The following is an 18,024-nucleotide window of genomic DNA, read 5'->3' as shown; positions in this document are numbered from 1 at the left end:
ATAATAAACATTTTTTAGAAATCAAACCAACACAATTAGTTCGACTTGGAATTTTTATTAAGCAAAAAAAATTTATCAACAGAAATTACATTTCTGTAACAATATATCTGGTTTTTAAAATTAGAAGTAAGTTCCCGAATACTATAATTTTGAGATGGTAAATTAATTAAATTATACGGCAGTCACATCTATTATTTAAATCCTGTGATTGGCCTAGTAGGCTGCACAGTCAAAATATGTGGTTCGCGAAAGTTAGTTCCTTCTACTTGGCTGCCGCCAACTTTCATACCAGAAAGTGTTTTGATAATAGAGTCTACTCCAAGGGAGTCCACACCTGGAGGTTTCTTTGCGAAATGCAAATAACAAAAACCTTCCACTCCTCTCCATGTTATATCAAAGGGCTTCACACCACGTTTTGCCAAAGCAGACTTAATGTCACGAACACGATCGGTTTTTGCAAGGTTTCCCAACTTTACGCTAAATGCAATCTGCGTCTCCATTCTAGGCGTGCTCCTCTTTCGCAAATTATCGCGTTTGGTTTGGCCATCTTCGTCAGATAAGTCGTTGTCCTCCATTTCAGAGACACGTCGTCCTCTAAATCTACGTCCGTAGCGTTTATGCACAAATGCATCACCATCACCCTCATTTGGCTCTGATTCGCTATTCTTTGCCGAATTACTGGGCCTCTTTCTTTGGTTAAATTTATCGGGAACTCTTACTTTCTTCACGCTTTCATGCTCAGTGTCTACCTCTTTTAACACGATCTTCTTTCCAGCTGCCTCTTCATCTTCTTTTATTCTCTTCAAGGCATTTACAGTATTTAAACGCCTTTCAGATATCAAATTCCACATTATGTGAGTTGGCCGCGGAGGTCGGTCTGAAACCATTATGGTTTTGGTCGGGGTTACTATTACATCTACTGGCACATCATGAGCCTCGAACAATGTGCTGGGCATATTGTCTTTCACCTGACAATCATGCACTAACGTTACGATCAATGTATTTGGAGTAAGAGCTTTAATATGCTGGATAATTGCAAATTCGAGATCGGTGTAACCCCGACCTATACCAATTTGCAAACCGTTTTTTGACACTGCAACAGATCCAATGATCAGTAAATCAATATTGATTTCGGTGTTCATGTCAACAGGTGGGGCTTCACTTAATCCTCTAAGACTGACTGCTTTTCGTAAGTGGTACCTAGAGTTGTTCTCAGGCATATCAAATTTGGTTAGTAAGCAAAATTGTAATCGAGGGGCAGGGACTACTAATTGTTTACCTTTTCTTAAAGCCAGTATTCTTACTAATTCTAAGGACTTCTCTGGGTTGACTAAAACGGTCTTAGCCTGTTTGAAGACGTCTAGATCAGACAATCTCTGCGCAGCATCAAAGGCTCCCTTGAAGTTTGGGATCCTGTTGTACACTGGACGCGGGAACAGTGAAAGTTGTTGGTTTGCATCAAAATATTGCCAAACTCCTCTACGGATCGTTTGCTTCGTCACCCCAGTTCGAGTATCCTTTGCTTTTTTGATATCATCGGTTCTTAATTTATCCATTCTTTTGCGCATTCAATCAACAATTATGTTAGAAAAAAATTGATAGCGTTTACTTGCTCAACTGGTCGAGATTTGAACACGAAAACATAAGCCGAACGCGATACTGTCATTACTAATTGGATTGCTATGAAAAATAAAGCAAAACAAAAAAATGCATATAAATAACGATGATCGGAAAAGATCCACAAAATGTCAATTTTTTAACCTTCTTTCCTACAAGTCGAAAACTGCTGAACTCTTACAAAAATGTAAATCAATTCTTCACTTTGTCAACACAAGAACAATATTTTTTGTAAAAGTGATTTAAACCTGTGAATTTTAGGATTATTTTTTTATTGGACGATTATGATAAGTTTTTCTATACTTTTTCTACAAGTACGAAAATCATATATGAAAAATAATATTGGTGATGATTAGTAATTAATTATGGAACAATCAACACTTTCATTAGTTAATATATTATAAAACAATAAAACAATTTTTTCTTGTATCTACTTGTGGTATTCTTATAGCAAAAAATCCTTTAGCTTCTAAATAGGGGAGAGTGGGTACGGTAGTGACAGTCGCCATGACACCTAAATCATACTTATGCTAAAAGAAAGAAAGATAAAGTATTGTTCAAACAAGTTTCTATTATTGCATTAAGCCAGCATCCTATATTAACATGATCTGTAAACCAAATTGCATTGAAAAAGCTAAAAGTAAGCTTTTTTTCAATTTCTTTAATAATAGTTGTTACTTATATACATATGGATCACTCCGTTTGTTATTTTGCTATAAGTTCTACATTATCAGTTAATTACCTGCAATTAGTTTTGTTTTATGTGATATGTATATGTTGCGCATTTATTTCTTATCCTTTTTGGGTAAAATTTAAACATATAAAGAAAAATCTAACTTAACTAACAATAAGACCAAACATGAAAGAGAAAAAAAAAAGAAAATTCAATACAAGAAGACAAAAGAATTATGTTTTGTAATACAGACAGTATTAGTATTCAAATCACCATTTAACAAACTTTTCTCCCAGTTAACTGGTAAATTACTGCTAATTAAAAAAAAAGTGGCACAACCGTACTCAACCTCCCTTAAATAGTAAATATTAATAATTAAAGACTCCTTTTAAAATTTTTGCTCTTTAGCCCCAAACATAACTATTTCAGATTTTAGTCAATCTTCTTATCTCATGTGGTTCTTTTATGACGTCCATAATCAACATATCGTTACCTTCACTATTAAGATCTTTCACAAAACATGGTCTGCCAAAAATAAAACGTATGAAAATGTAATCAGTTGGTAATTTATTTTCCAACTACCCTTGACAATTAAAAATAATGTAATATATTTGTTGTAATCAAAGAAATATGTGAACTCTGATGGCGTGCGTGTCGGGCCTTCCGACGGTCGTAACATGTTTTCATGAAAAATGATATGGTGAAAAACGGCGTTTAAAATTTTTCTCCTTGGCCATGACATGTTATTAAAATATCAATGATCTCGTTACGCCAGTGTTCAATTTTGTTAATTGAAAGGAAAACACTGAGTCCTGGAAAAAAATTAACATATTTTCTAACATATCAATCAAAAAACACATAAAAATTATACATAACACTTGTGATATCAATGCTACAAGAGGCACTTATTTGTTATATATAGTATATATTTAAAAAGAAAATAAGAATATTGTAAGTAGCATTTTGCCTTAGGTCAAGTTGCAGAAACTTTCCGATTATAACTAGTGCATGGCATCGTGCCTTAAGGCAAATTGCTGGAACTTCCCGTAACGAAATCTAAATAAATAAAAAAACTTTGCAAAACTTTGAAAAATTAGATTTTTAAGAAATTTTGAAATTTTTGAAGAAAAATGACTCATGGAAAATTTTTTTTGTTTTTATATTTTGATTTTTTGTTTTTGTATTTTGATTTTTTTTGAAAATTTCGAACATTATTTTTAAGCAATCGCGCTGCATAGCTGATTTAGACCAGAAATATCAAAGCGCGTAAGCGCCGCGTAGTCGTCTAACGTGTCAACATTGGTTCATAACTCATATAAATGTACACAAAATTTGTACTTATCATTATAATCTTTATAAAATATCTGATAATACGATGTACATATATCAAATGTTCATTTTTGCCCGCTAAATGGCATTATTTTTTACTTTTTTTATTGGATCTCCGAAGACGCTGGACCTGCATTTACAAAAATTTTACCAGTTGTTCATTTCGTCAATACAAGTAAAATGTTTTTTGAATTATTTAAATTTAAAAACTGAAATATCATTTTTGGCACTTTTTGCCCCGTATCTCCGAAACGGCTAGTCCTACCTTTGCGAAGAACTAATCAGCACATCTCCCTATCGGTAGGAATCGAATATTTTTTAAGCTATCCAAATCGGTTGATCCGTGTTCGCGAAATCGTCGACGAAAATTTGTATCCGCACACACATACACACACACTTACATCCATTTTTTCTAAGGTATGCCAGAATGTTCAGAAAACTGAAGATATATAAAATAATTCATTTTTGATTTTTTATATTACTATAACTTAGCCTACGAGAAGTTAATAATATAATATTCTTAAATTATTTCATGAATCTTAACAGAACAGGCTCGGCCGATAGTTGCGCAAAACAACGTGAGTCCTTTAAAAACGGTGCATTCGTTCTAGAGAAAATGTTGATGAAAAGTCCAATTTTGGCTCATTTACATACTATTTTCAATTTTGGTGTAGAATAACTGCGAATGACTTGAAACGTCGAGAGACCATATAATAGGCACATCGGATTTTCTGGCGAAAACATATAATTCTCCTTTTGAATGTACGAAACAAAGACATGAGATTGTTCGCCCTTAAGATAGACTCGCACATTTTCTTAAAATGTCCTATCAAAAATCATTTCTATTATTTGTATGAGGCCTATTACCAAATGGTTCGACTTGATTTTTATCCGTGGAAACGAAAAAAAGTGTCTCCAGTAGGGGCAAGTAGGGCACAACGACAAATCATGCCACTTTGCGAGCGAGCGCGTCTATATATTTATTTATATAATAATACTGGACTAAGTATTCAACTGAGATCTTATCAAATCGTTTTTAATACTCTAATACGCCAAACACCGCACGAACTTTTAATGTAAAAACTTGGGGGTACACCTATATATTTTTGTATGTATTTCTATACACTATTATACTCACTTGTAAATGATATGGCTGTGTCAATTTATTCTTATGCACCATAGGTAATAATGAGAATTGACGTGTTTTAGGTTTATTAAGAAAACTTGCTTTTGAGACACAATGAACTGGTAAAGTCTATTCAAATAAAGTACATACAAACACACATACACACAAACGTTGTTTAGCCATAAACAATTATTCTAGAATATTTTTAGTATAAAAATCATACAAGTGATTCTGAATAGTATATAAGTGAAAAGGGCTTACACAAATTCAATTGGTGGTTTACCCACTGCATCGCTTGCCACATATAAATGTTCCCGGGACATAATAAATAGTCAATGCAAGTGCCAGCCTAAACTGAAACTGATTCCATTTAAATTGAATTGAAAGCACAATTTGATCCATTATTACCGTGCTTTTCTTGAATTCATTATTATTTTTAATTATAAAGCAAAATCCGAACATTTTTTAATTATGTTGTGGCTTGCATAGCGAATTGAGCTATTCGGAAAAATTTACTGCTTTGTCATAAGTTTGTATGGTAGTTTTTATGGTTAGTTTTCTCTCAAAAACTGTATCTTCAGATTTTATTATTCAATTTTTTTCTAAAATTGCTCCTTCTGTAAGCCATTTATGAAATATGTACTGTGTGTGTATATTTGTACAATGGGATGATGCTGCAAATCAACAATTGAACAAGAATGAATTAATAATTTGATGCATATCTAGTTTTATCCATGGTAACCTTTCTGTCGCCAATTAAATATCAAAGATCTATTTTAAGAATGTTTCGGCGGTTAGAGCGGATTTAAGCTTCTTTATATTAGACAAGTCTTGATCGAAATTCAGTAAAAAAACTTCCACAAAAAAGACGATATTTGATCAGTTATCGAGGGTTACTAAAATGACTATTAAGAAATAGAGATTTGTGGTAGGAGGATCAAAATTTAGAGTTGCATGTATTTTTCAATTCTGCATTTAAAAAATTAAAATGAAGGAAATTAAAGAAGCGAAAGAGCTAGACAACCCTTGTTAAAAAAAAGTTTTTTCAAGTAAAATTTAAGCTTTTTTATAAAAAATCTGAACTAAAATTTAGTCAAAATAAAAAATGAATGGGATGAAAAATTATTCGAATTCTAAAATGACTTCTGTGAGATAGAAGTTTGTTGTAGGAGGGTGAAAATTTATGGCTGCAAACAAAAGATTAGTCCAGTACAAAATTTTAAAAATCTTAATAGCGGTCAACCCTTACTACTTCATTCCCTTACTACGCGATTCTCAAAATTTTGTAAAGATCGGTTCAGTCGTTTCGGAGGAGTATTGTGACAAACATCATAACGAGATCTTGGCAGAAAATATGCAAAAAAGAATATGAAAATATGATCATATTAAAATATTACGGCCCTACAAGTCGTTTAATTTTAAAAATTCCTCAAAGTTTGCAAAAATTAGTATCGTTTTTTGGCTTTTGTCAAAATTAGAACCTTCATCGACGCTTAAAAACGCCTGCAACGATTTCGAAAATTTAAAAGCCAATCGATGTATTTCGATGTGGATTATCTTTTCTCAGTTTTGTCCGACGATCGGCTGAGCCGTTTCTTTGTAAATAGCAGAAAAGTGAAAACAAATCAGTCCACCTAGGTGGACTTTGAAAAAACTTTTTGCTTTCAATTCTGAATCAATTTTAAAAAATGAAAAACTTTTCGAAAGATTTTGTATGGGAATGATACTGAGTTTTAGGTAAAAATCTACCGGACCGTTTTCTTGAAATTAACTATTGAAAAAAACTTTTTTGGCGATTTTTATAAACCTTTTTTGACAATAGGTATCATGGTCTTATAATACTAAAATGTTACAGACCTACGACAAATAGTTTAATGTTAAAAATTCATCAAAGTTTGAGAAAATATTGTAGTCAAAATTTGTGTCAAAAATTGCTTTTGTGATGTGAAAGAGTCAAACATTATCAACTCATTAAAATTTAAAATAAAAAGCGACAATTTTAGGACATACAAGCACTTGTCTGTGCAGTATAATTAATATAATAACACATAATTTTGATGTGTTCTATTGTAAAATGTTTCGAAAATTCTATTGTAAATGTTTCGATTTAACGATAACTTTATTTTCGAAATAAATAATTGAAAATTTTATCTAAATTTCTGAATCACAATTTTGGTTGATTAAGTCAATTATTATAAATTTAGGGAAGTTCGTGCAACTTGCCTCAAGGCCACTTTCAGCTAGTTATAATATATTTTTTAAATAAATATACATTATACATTAAACTGAACACTAGCGCATGTCTCCCTTATGTTGTCACCCTGCAACTGTTCCTGTCTCGATATAATATATGTAAATATACCTGAAGTTAGTTTCATTTTTTATTCCAAATAAAATAGTTTATAATGATTTGCGTGTTACAGTCTTTATTTGATACTGTACTCAGAATATATTTTTATCGACTTATAGCTAGAATGTGATAAAATTGTACAAGTTTTTTTTTATAATGTAAATATAACTAATATGACTGTTACTTATGTGTAGGTAAAATTTTATCCAATCCTTTCGCAAGCCAATATACGTGATACTAATTAAAACACAGGGAGGAACAATGACGATTTATTTGACAAGTTTGGGTGAAAATCCGTTATTGGTAAGTTCTTTATAATTTCTTGTTTAATATAAGGTTATCAGAGTGAAATCTCTAGTTACGCCATTGACAATTCACTGTGAACAAAAGGAAAGTTATATGTATTTCCTGATATATTAATCCTTCTGCAAAAATGTCATTATCTGATTGCCTTTCTCATCTCATCTTTCATTAAAATAAGGATGTAAAACCTTTTAAAATTTGAAAAATCTTCTTGTTCTGGAAAGACTAGACAACAAATTATCTATGATGATATATTAATGTTGGAAAAAAGAATAAACGTCTATCTCAAAACCTTGCCCTAATTCGGATGCAAATATTTGATATAAAATGTCCGACAATAAGTTGCGTGACAAAGGCGCCGCATTGCTTTTCATTTTACCGGTGTAAATTCTAATAAATGTCTCTCAACACGAAATATAATTAAATGCAAATGTATAATGAAGCTGAAGAAAAAATGGTCAGAAAATTAGGTATGAGACTTCATAAAGAGTGCATAGGTGCATATACATAGCTACATTCTTTTTATCTGTTTTTTATGATTAAACAAAAATAAAAGAAATCATTGATTTTTTATATCGGCGCAACGTTTTCTTCCTGATTTTTTTTTTAAATAATCATGATGAGATAGTTGTTTTAAATTCAATACAGAAAACTACGAACAATTTGCTATAATAAAATATATAGAATTTATATTTGAAGACATTCATATTTAACTCTTTTCTTCAATGCGAATTTATTTCCAATTGTATTTCAATAAAAAATCAAGGATCCGAAAATTTAATTATTTCCTTGAATTGAAGTTATTAAGCTAACTTAACATTTGCTGCAATTGCAAAACAATAATCTGCTTATATTTTAGAACATCAATTACCAAACATACAATAAGATCATAACATCATTGTAACGTAAAATGAATAATCCACAGAATTGAAAGCTGAAGAATTAAAATCTGTCTGTCCGTGTGTCTGCTAGTATACCAATTATTTTGGAATAAAAGGAAAATTCTAATTAGAACAGATTTATTCGTAACATAAAAATCGTCATAACAATATAATAAAAACAAAAGAATTCATATATAATCTTCATTAATATTTCATTCTGAGTATTGTTTGTTATGGTGGTGTATTCAAATTCATCAGATCCGACTTGATTATTCTCAATTTGTAATACTATTCACTCAGCACAACACTTCAGATTTTGACTTCTTATTTTTCTTTTTCTTTTTCAATGGCACTTCGGTTTCCTCATACGCTAGATTTTGATCAGTACATGGATTTTCATCACTTTCCGCTATATGTTTCTTGGATTTTTTATTCTTTTTCTGAATTACAGATACATTATCTAATTGAGCTTCGTGCAAATCACAATTAGAAACTGTGGAGTTTTTTTCTTTATCTTGATGTTTAGATTTCTTTGGTTTCTTCTCTTGGACTATGTCATTTTCAATCAGTTTAGAAGATTCTGATTCTTGATCGACCTCTGACTTTTCCTTTAATTTCTTTTCTTTTTTCTTTTTTTCTTCTGTTCTTGTTTATTTGTGTCATCAGTACATAATTCAGATACTACAGTTTCTGGTGATAAATCATCTTTATCTGATTTTTGTTTTGATTTTTTATGTTTATTAGTATATTCTGAACTACTATCAATTAATTGTTTTGAATTAGCTTCATTATCTACAGAACATTTGGATTTACTTTTCTTATCTTTGATAACCAAATCTGTATTACTACTGTTCGTAATATCAAGATTAGTTTCTGAATTGATGGTATGTTTTTTGTGCTTCTTTTTCTTTTCTAATTGTATATCAGAGTATGCTACTTCATTGTCAATTTGACTATTTTCACTATTCATGGATGAAACTTCTTTGACCGACTTGTGCTTATCTTTTTTCTTCTTCTTCTTTGGTATATGATTATTTTCTTGATCATCAATTGTACTATCAATATTTTGATCAGGGGTGTCAATTTGAATATTTTCTATATTCTCAGGTGAAATTTCTTCAAGAACTTGTTTGTTTTTATTTTGTTTCTTTTTCTTCTTAGGTAATTGATTATTTTCTTCATCATCAATTGTACTATCAATATGATTTCCATTATGTTGACCATGAGTATCATCAATACTATTATCTATTAAATTTCTTCATGACTGCTTTCTTTTTTTCGTTTCCTCTTCTGTTTTCGTGTTTCTGTAATATCAACTTCACCTTTTTTTCCTTTTTATTTCCTCATTCTCGTTATTAGCACCATTTAAAATGCTCTCACTAGTAGTTGCTTCTTCTAAATTCATTTTAGGTTTTTTTAATTTTGCATTTGAACTCATAACTCCATTAGATTTATCAGCATTTTCCTTCTCAATCTTCAGAATATTCAGATTATCACTCTTAGTATTTTCTTTGCCAATATTGGCACTCTTCTCTTTCTTAATCTTTTTTGATTTCAACTTTTGATCATTAGTATTTTCTTCTTTGAGTTCTGTTTTAATATAGGATTTATTATAATCTATTGATTCATCATTTTGCCCTTGGTCATTTTCCGGTTTGATATTATTTCTGATATTATTATTACTCATGCCATAATTAACCATATCCGTGTTACCATATTCATAGTCATCTTCAGGTTCTTGTTTTATTTCCTTCCATTTCTTTCCTTTGACATATACATCACGCTCATCATGAGGAGCTATTCTTTCAAAAACAGCTATGAAAAATCCATTAGTGTAATCAACCTCTGATTTGGAGTAAAGACAATTTTCACCAATGCCCTCGTATTTATCTGAACCGAAGCTTAGCCATTCTTTCTTCAGCAGCTCTTTAGCTGATACTAACCGAAACTGCTTTGTTGTCTCAAGAACCTAAAACAATTGATGATTGTAAATAAAAATTTCTCATGGTGTAGTGTTAGAGATTCATTGCTAATTTGATTCATTAAGGTTAAAAACTTTTAAATAAAACTGAGCTTATCAAAATTAAGAAATCGATTACAATTATAATATCATTTAAGAGGGTATTCAGGTCTAAAATTGAAAAAAAAAAAGTTTGTTTTTTTGCATATTTTCAAAGTTTGGCTGTTTAAGAATATGTGTGCAAGAGGGATTTTCAAAATTTGAATTATTTTCAGAGATACAGCTGTTTGAGCACAATAATCCTCTTCTGTTTCCTTCCTCGACAAAACTTCAAACATGATTTCTATCGATTCTTATACTAAATCGATTTACTTGAAATTTTTTACTGAATCTTTTTTATAGACTTTTCTTCAGTATGAACTATGCTCATCCTCAAATTCCAGTTTTTATCATTTTTAAAAAATTCAAGAATAAAAGTTTTCAGACAGTCGTTATATTGTCAAAAAAAAAAACATTTTTTTAATTTGTTACCATTGCGACATTATTCTAGATTGATAATATATAATTATTTTTTCTTCAACAAATGAAAGACTGAAATCAGGAGAAGCCAATTTTTTGAGATCCCCTACTTCATCACCTTTATGACTATTTTGAATTTTCTTTTTCTTATATTATCAAAACATGAATTAATAATTTGCAAAAAATATATGTATAGCAAAAATATAGTTTGCGTTTTTTATGGTCTTTCAAAAATTGCATTAAATTCATGTTCCAGACCAGAATACCCCATTGATTTGATACAATTTAACTATGAAAAGTGCTTCATGCTACTTATCATCAAATATAGATGGATTTTAATTGATGTTTTGTTTCAAGAGCACCAATATACTTTAAAAAACCTATGTATGTATTATAGCAAGAATGTAAAAACTATATGATTCTTACTTCTTTCACAACTTGTTCATTTTCTTGAGTATGTGTTGAACATGTTGAATATAAAACTCTTTTAGCTTTGGGAAAAGCAGTCAAAGCTCTCCTTAATATTAGAATTTGAAAACCAGCTAATCTTTCTAATCTCTTATCTTGAATGGTTGGAGCGGCGGTTTCTATGCGACCTAACATACCTAAAACAAACATTATATTATGAAAAACAAATAATATTATTATTTGATTATACTACTAATAGATTCACTGCTGGAATATCTATAATAAAATCCTCAAAACATATATCAAATGATATCTATAATAACCCAATGTTATTCCATTTTTATATTATTAACAAACTGTGCTCATTGTTTTATCTAATAGATTGCAGAATAAATTTAATTAGGAACGAAAACATAATGATTTCATTTTACAAAAAAATAATGACTTCATCTTTCAAATCAAATATTCTTAATTCTTTTTCACTAACATGATTGTTGTTGAAGTATTATTTTCACTGAAAATGTTTGTTTTTTGTCAAATTAGCTTTTTTTTATCCACTGAGGAAGTCAAATTTGATATATATATATATAACCATAATTACCTGTGCCTGAACAACTAGGGTCAACTAAATGTATTCAATGTCTGGACATTGCTCATCAGTAATTTTAAGAGCGTCTTCATTTATAGTTTTCACACAAGTTGAATTGGTTGCTTGAACAATATCAGACAGAACACCATGCCTTCGTGTATCTTTTTCAATTGCATAAATTGTTCCCTTATTTCCAACTATCGCTGCTAAATGGGTAGTTTTCATTCCTGGAGCAGCACACATATCTAAGACATTTGAACCAGGTTCAGGTGCTAACATATGTGCAGCCATGCATGAGGCCTAAGAAAATAATATGCATTAATAATCAGTAATAATTACAATATAAAAAATCATCTAATGATGATATGATCTATAATTAAATTAATGCACAAATTAGATAATTCATGTTTTTATAATATTACATATTCATTATATAAATATAGAAATAATAATTATATATTTATATAATTATAGAATATATTATATATATTATGATAAGGAATATTTTTAAATCACCTTGTCTTGTAAAACAATGTGTCCTTGTAAATAGCATTGATAATCATGAAATTGTGTATCAGGCGGAAACACAAGCAGTTCGGGTATATGAAAGTCGGTATGAAATGTTCAGCTGGTAGTTCTAAAACCACTTTTAAAAAATCTCTGTAAGTCCAATCGATGTTATGCCGAATCAAAGTCCATCCTTCGTCCCTAAAGCCATCTATTGCTTCTTGCATCGTCAGAGTCAGAGTATTGACTTACATATCTTGGATGATAGAGTTCTGGCAGTTTTTTATCAGTCGATAATGCTGTTAATAAATGACAATGGAAATAGATGTTAAATGTTCAAAACAAAATATTTTTCATTTTTATATTTTGAAATCATTACATGTTTTGTTATAAGAAAATAATTGATATATGTAAAAGTAGTTAATTCAATACATTTGCATTTCATTTCAAATAAAATTCAAGTAAACTCAAAAACTTACTTCTAACAATTTAGACTGGTTCATCAATTTTCTATAGTATGGATTTTACATTAATTCAAAATATGTTTTAAAAAAAACAAAATATACAACTACTTTTGTATTAGATTGGCAACCAAGTAACTTTGGATTTTTGTTAGAAAATCAAAAATATTATTTTCATGGAACTAAATAACTTTATTTTGTAAGGAATTGCCCATTTTGATCAATAACTTTTTGTCATCTTTCAAGCAGTATCATTATCTTACACTATCAGATTTTCATTAGCCAAAAACTGAATCGGGTACAATATAACACCATAAAATTGTTCACCACTCAAAAGTAAATAAGAAATTACCAGAAAGAAATTTGACACAACAACATTTTTATGACTTCATCACCATGAGCAGCTAATAACTTTTTGTGAGTTTAAGATGCCTTTTTTTTGGACCTTTGCAGAAATGAAAGAGCAAAATATAATTCATTTTCCAATGCCAAACAAAAACACAATCAATCAAAAAACTCTTTTTACCAGTGATATCTAATTGCTTACTATCCATCAACGAAAGGTATTTTACATTTGAACTACAACAGCAAATCTAAAAATTTAATTGAAACCATCTGAGTGTTAACACCGCAATTACTTAGTTGCCAACCTAATCGTTTCACGTTTTATTACAAAAATAATTATATAAAATAAAATGTAATTAAATTAAATTTTCCAGTAGTATCTTTACATATGAAGAAACCAAATTATTGAGAAAAAGAAATATATTTCACATGTATACAGAAAACTTTCACACAAACAGAATACTAAATTTAATCAAAACTATGAATTAATTATTCGTCTTTGGGTTTAGGGGGTTCAGGAATAACACTTTGGTCGATTTCTTTTCCTTCTTCATCATACTCTTTTTCATGATATGCTCTATACGCATAGGCTATAATAACTGCATTTGCTGCTATAACGGCTGTTAATACAGAACAAGCTGTATTAGTAAATCCTACAATATGCAAATGTTCTGCTAAATAATGTCTCGTGCCAAAAAATGCAGCGAATGGGAATGTAAACATCAGGACACTGTATATGAATAAATAGAACATAGCCCAAGTAGCTTGTTTGGAATGTGCAGGGGTCCTAAATCTAGGCAATTCCGTGGTCTCATTCTCAGTGGTGCTAGTTTCCATATTGAAACGATCTGCAACAAACAAAAATATATGAATTACCTTCTTTAAGTTGCTCGGGCATTCCGGTTGAAAGATCTCTTAAGACTGCTTGAAATTTTTTGCTGTAGGTTAATATTGTTTTAACGGGCTTAGCGTCCGAGACTAATTTGTCTTTTTTGCCCCATAATAATTCTGTCATAAGCACTCTAGCTAACCAAGGATCTAACCTAGGTTCATTGAACAAAATACTCGTTCTTTGTATCAATATATCCAAAACTCTAGCATGTTTCAACGTCTCAAAAACTAAAGCATTCAAAGTTTTGATATTCTGAAATAAATAAAAAATATATACATACCTGCGTTTTCTAATTTATATACAAACAGAGTCACATGCTCTGACAAAAAGTTAGGTTCGAATGTTTACTACTTACGACGTGGGTTTGCTCGAATAATAATTGTTTGACACCTTTGCCATCTTCTAAGACCTGCTTTATAATTTTGCAGCAGTTTTATAAACACGATGAACTTTCACAGAATGTATAAACATTTTGTTATTATTTATTTATCACTAACTTAAAACTATTCAAAAAACGTGCATGAAAAGATTATAATCAGCGCGAACTTCAGGACATTGTATGTCAAACTAGACTTGTTTGACACTAGCTTTGGCGGGCGATTCAAATTTCATACACATAAGCATATAATATAAATATGAATTTATTATATTGTAATAGTATGTTATTGACATGAAACAGCGATAAGAAATAATTAATTAGTAACTATTAAAAATAATTTCTTAGATCGTGAATAAATATGACACTAAACATACACTAAAGATTTATACTAGATCTTGATGGCAAATATATATAAACAAGTATAAAGTAAAAATCAAGTATAAATATAATCATAGATAAAAGAAGAGTATATATATTTGAATAAATATAATATAAATAGTATAGTATAGATATAATATAATATAATATATATAATATAATATAATATATGAATATATTATATTTTATTATTTTCCATTATGATGGCAACTATAAAGGGCTCAATTAATAATTAAAAATATTTGATAGCTGTTTCTTAACGAATAAATATAAGTTTACTTAATAAATTTAGGACATAGTATGTTTTCTATGTAAGAGATTTGGCGGTCGATTCAAATTTCATATACATACATAAATATATGTATAATGTATAAAGTATAATATATATTTATATAATATATAAATATGTTACAGTTGTTCTTGTTAAGATTAATCAGCAATAGCAAATAATAAATTAGTAACTATAAGAAAAAATAATTTCTCAGATCGTAAAAAGGATTGTAAGGATTTATACTAGACCTTGATGGTAAGAATCTACTATAAAAATAATATAATGAAATATAATACATTCTATTTTTGTCCATGCTAAAATTATTTGATAACTGATAACAAATGATATTAATTTACTTAATACATGTTATGATAATTCTACTTTGAATTAATAACCAAAAATTCTTTTAATTGCTAAAAGAATACAGAAGAAATGTGATGTGAATGACAAGGAAAATATAAATATTTATTAAGTAAATTAAAATATTATATATATTATTAAAATAAAACTTAAATAATACAAAGGATATTTTAGAATATGAGAGTCATATTCATATTCGTATATTACTTAAAAAGTTATTATATTAACAGATTCGCATATTTTAATTTTGATTAAATTTAATAAAACTGAATAAAAAATGTATCTACCCTACATGTGATAATTATGCCAAATTTAATTTTATTTAAATGTAATTATATGGATAATATATTCAATTATTCATACAATAGCAATGAGTATTATTAGGTATCTTTTCTATTAATAATATTACCAATTTTTTAACAATACATATTAATACTAAATAATTTTATACTAAATTACATAAGTTTGAAAAAACACCTATTTACTTAATAATTTCTTAGAGTTTAGTTTGAAGAAGATAATACAGATGTTTTAGTCAAAGGTTAATCTTGGTTTTAAGTCATATTCTAAATATTTTTCAATAGTGTAAAAACCAAATTACTTAAACATGTTAAGTAATTTATAAAAAAAATATTTTCCAATTCCTAATACCTGATTGCAATTTGTTAAAAAGCAATAATCTATTGAATTAGGTTGGTAAAGTAAAAAAAATGAACAAGTTATGAAGAATATTCATAAAATTTAAATAAAACCATTATTACTTTTGATGTTGTATTTTTAGGTTATTTGGTTTTTCATATTTTCGTATTTTTTATAATACTAAACCCACATTTAAAGTTCAAATTAAACTTTTCATGACAATGTTTCCTGACCATGTTATCTCTTGTCAAATGGCGGTGGGTAAGGTGGTAAAGATGGTAAAAATTTGAAGGCAATTCCAGCCGTTGTTGGAGGGTCGCATGGGTCTACATTTATCAAATAATAATGAGCATTGTAGACATCTTCTATACCCACATTTAGGGGTCTTGAAGTGGGTCGGTATTCCACTACCGGAATGTGAGTTATTAATGGCAACTTGGATGGGTCGTACACATCTGTACAGCGTTCTCTGAAAATAGATATTTGAAATAAATTATTAAATTTGAAGTAGCGTCGTAAATATTCGGTTTAAATAAAATTTATACAATGTTTCATCTATATATGTACAACAATGATTTAATTCAGGAAATGAAAATATTTTACTTAACTTCTAAAAAGGCATTTAAATTACCATCGAGCCATTGTTCAAAACTTTTTAAAAAAGTCATTATATACTTCAAAGTCTACTAGCTGTACAAATAAAAATTTCGCAAATATAGGAATATTTCAAAACTCCTTAAATTTCAGTTATCAATAAATTATTTAAAATTTTCTAGTCTTTTAGTAATTTTAATTTTGAAATAGTGGTGCATAGCATCGTGCCTTAAAGCAAATTGCTGGAACTAGAGCTGAATTTTGATTATTTTTGAAAACTGGTTTAAAACTGTTTTTTTCTCGGATGTCTGAAATTGCTGGACCTGCCTTCCTAAAAATTTAATCATTACTTTACTCCGCTAATACAAACGAAATACATTGTGAATCATTCAAATTGGACTCTTAAAAACTGAATTGCTATTTTATGCACTTCTGCCCCGTATCTCCGAAATGGCTAGACCTGTCTGCGCTGATACTAATCACCACGTCTCCCCATCAATACTAATTGAATGTCTTTGGAATCATCAAAATCATGCACGCACACATCCATGCACACATATATACAACAATTTTTTTAAGGTTTGCCAAAATTTTCAGGTACCTTGGAAACGTAAAGATATGCAAAAAGTTTTCTTTTCGATTTTTTTGCGATTATGTACTATAATTAACTACATGGGAAGTTAAAAATTAAATGTTTTATTTGAGATTTTAATAACATTAAAATAATTTAAAACGTCTCGATAATTTCTAATATATTTAAATACAAAATTTCAAAATATTAAAATCGAACTTGGACTCATTCACAATTTCAGAACTTCTTTGAATTTTGAATTTTTCCAAAATCTAAAATATCTAAGTCCTTTATTTTAATGTTTCTAGAAAAAATCACTTATTTCTCAATCAGTTTCACAAAGTCTATTATATTACAATTCTAGCCATACAAATTTTGCTCATATTGAAATATTTCATAACTTTTTCATAAAGTTAAATTGTTAATATTTAAAAATCTCCAAGAATTTCACTAATTTTAACGTTGATACATACATTACCATACTTTAGAAATGTCGTTAATTTCGAATATTTTTAAGATACAACTTTTTTTTTCTAAATTTTTTTTTCTATGGCAATCAGAACACAGTATAATTCTATGAGCTATTTGGGCTTATATCATTCACTTACACACAATTATTATGATAAATATTATATCCATAGTTGGAGAATCACTCCAATGGGTGAATATGTCACCAATACTGTTCATATGCGCAATATTTTTCAAATTTTCAAAGTTCAATGTTCATAATATTTTTAACAAAGTGTTCGTCGTTTTGATTTTTTCAAATTTCAAAGTTCAATGTCCATTATATTTTTAACAAAGTTTTTGTCGTTTTAATTTTTTTAAATTTTCAAAGTGTAATGCCCATGATATTTTTAACAAAGTTTTCG

At 29.0% G+C, this 18,024-nt stretch overlaps 1 protein-coding gene and 1 pseudogene across 1 annotated transcript; both read right to left on the bottom strand.

Moving 5' to 3' along the window:
- Positions 1-191: 191 nt before the first annotated feature.
- LOC113374744 (methenyltetrahydrofolate synthase domain-containing protein-like) lies at positions 192-1,556 on the bottom strand. The gene has a single exon (XM_026614716.1). The coding sequence runs from the start codon at positions 1,554-1,556 to the stop codon at positions 192-194; it is 1,365 nt and encodes a 454-aa protein (XP_026470501.1).
- Positions 1,557-8,575: 7,019 nt separating this feature from the next.
- Positions 8,576-14,431, bottom strand: LOC113374743 (annotated as a pseudogene).
- Positions 14,432-18,024: the final 3,593 nt, after the last annotated feature.

This window comes from Ctenocephalides felis, unplaced genomic scaffold (genome assembly GCF_003426905.1).
Source record: "Ctenocephalides felis isolate EL2017-DRISC unplaced genomic scaffold, ASM342690v1 CF-g0.4_SCAFFOLD_01886, whole genome shotgun sequence".
NCBI lineage: Eukaryota > Metazoa > Arthropoda > Insecta > Siphonaptera > Pulicidae > Ctenocephalides > Ctenocephalides felis.
This window is presented reverse-complemented; position numbering and strand designations above follow the sequence as displayed.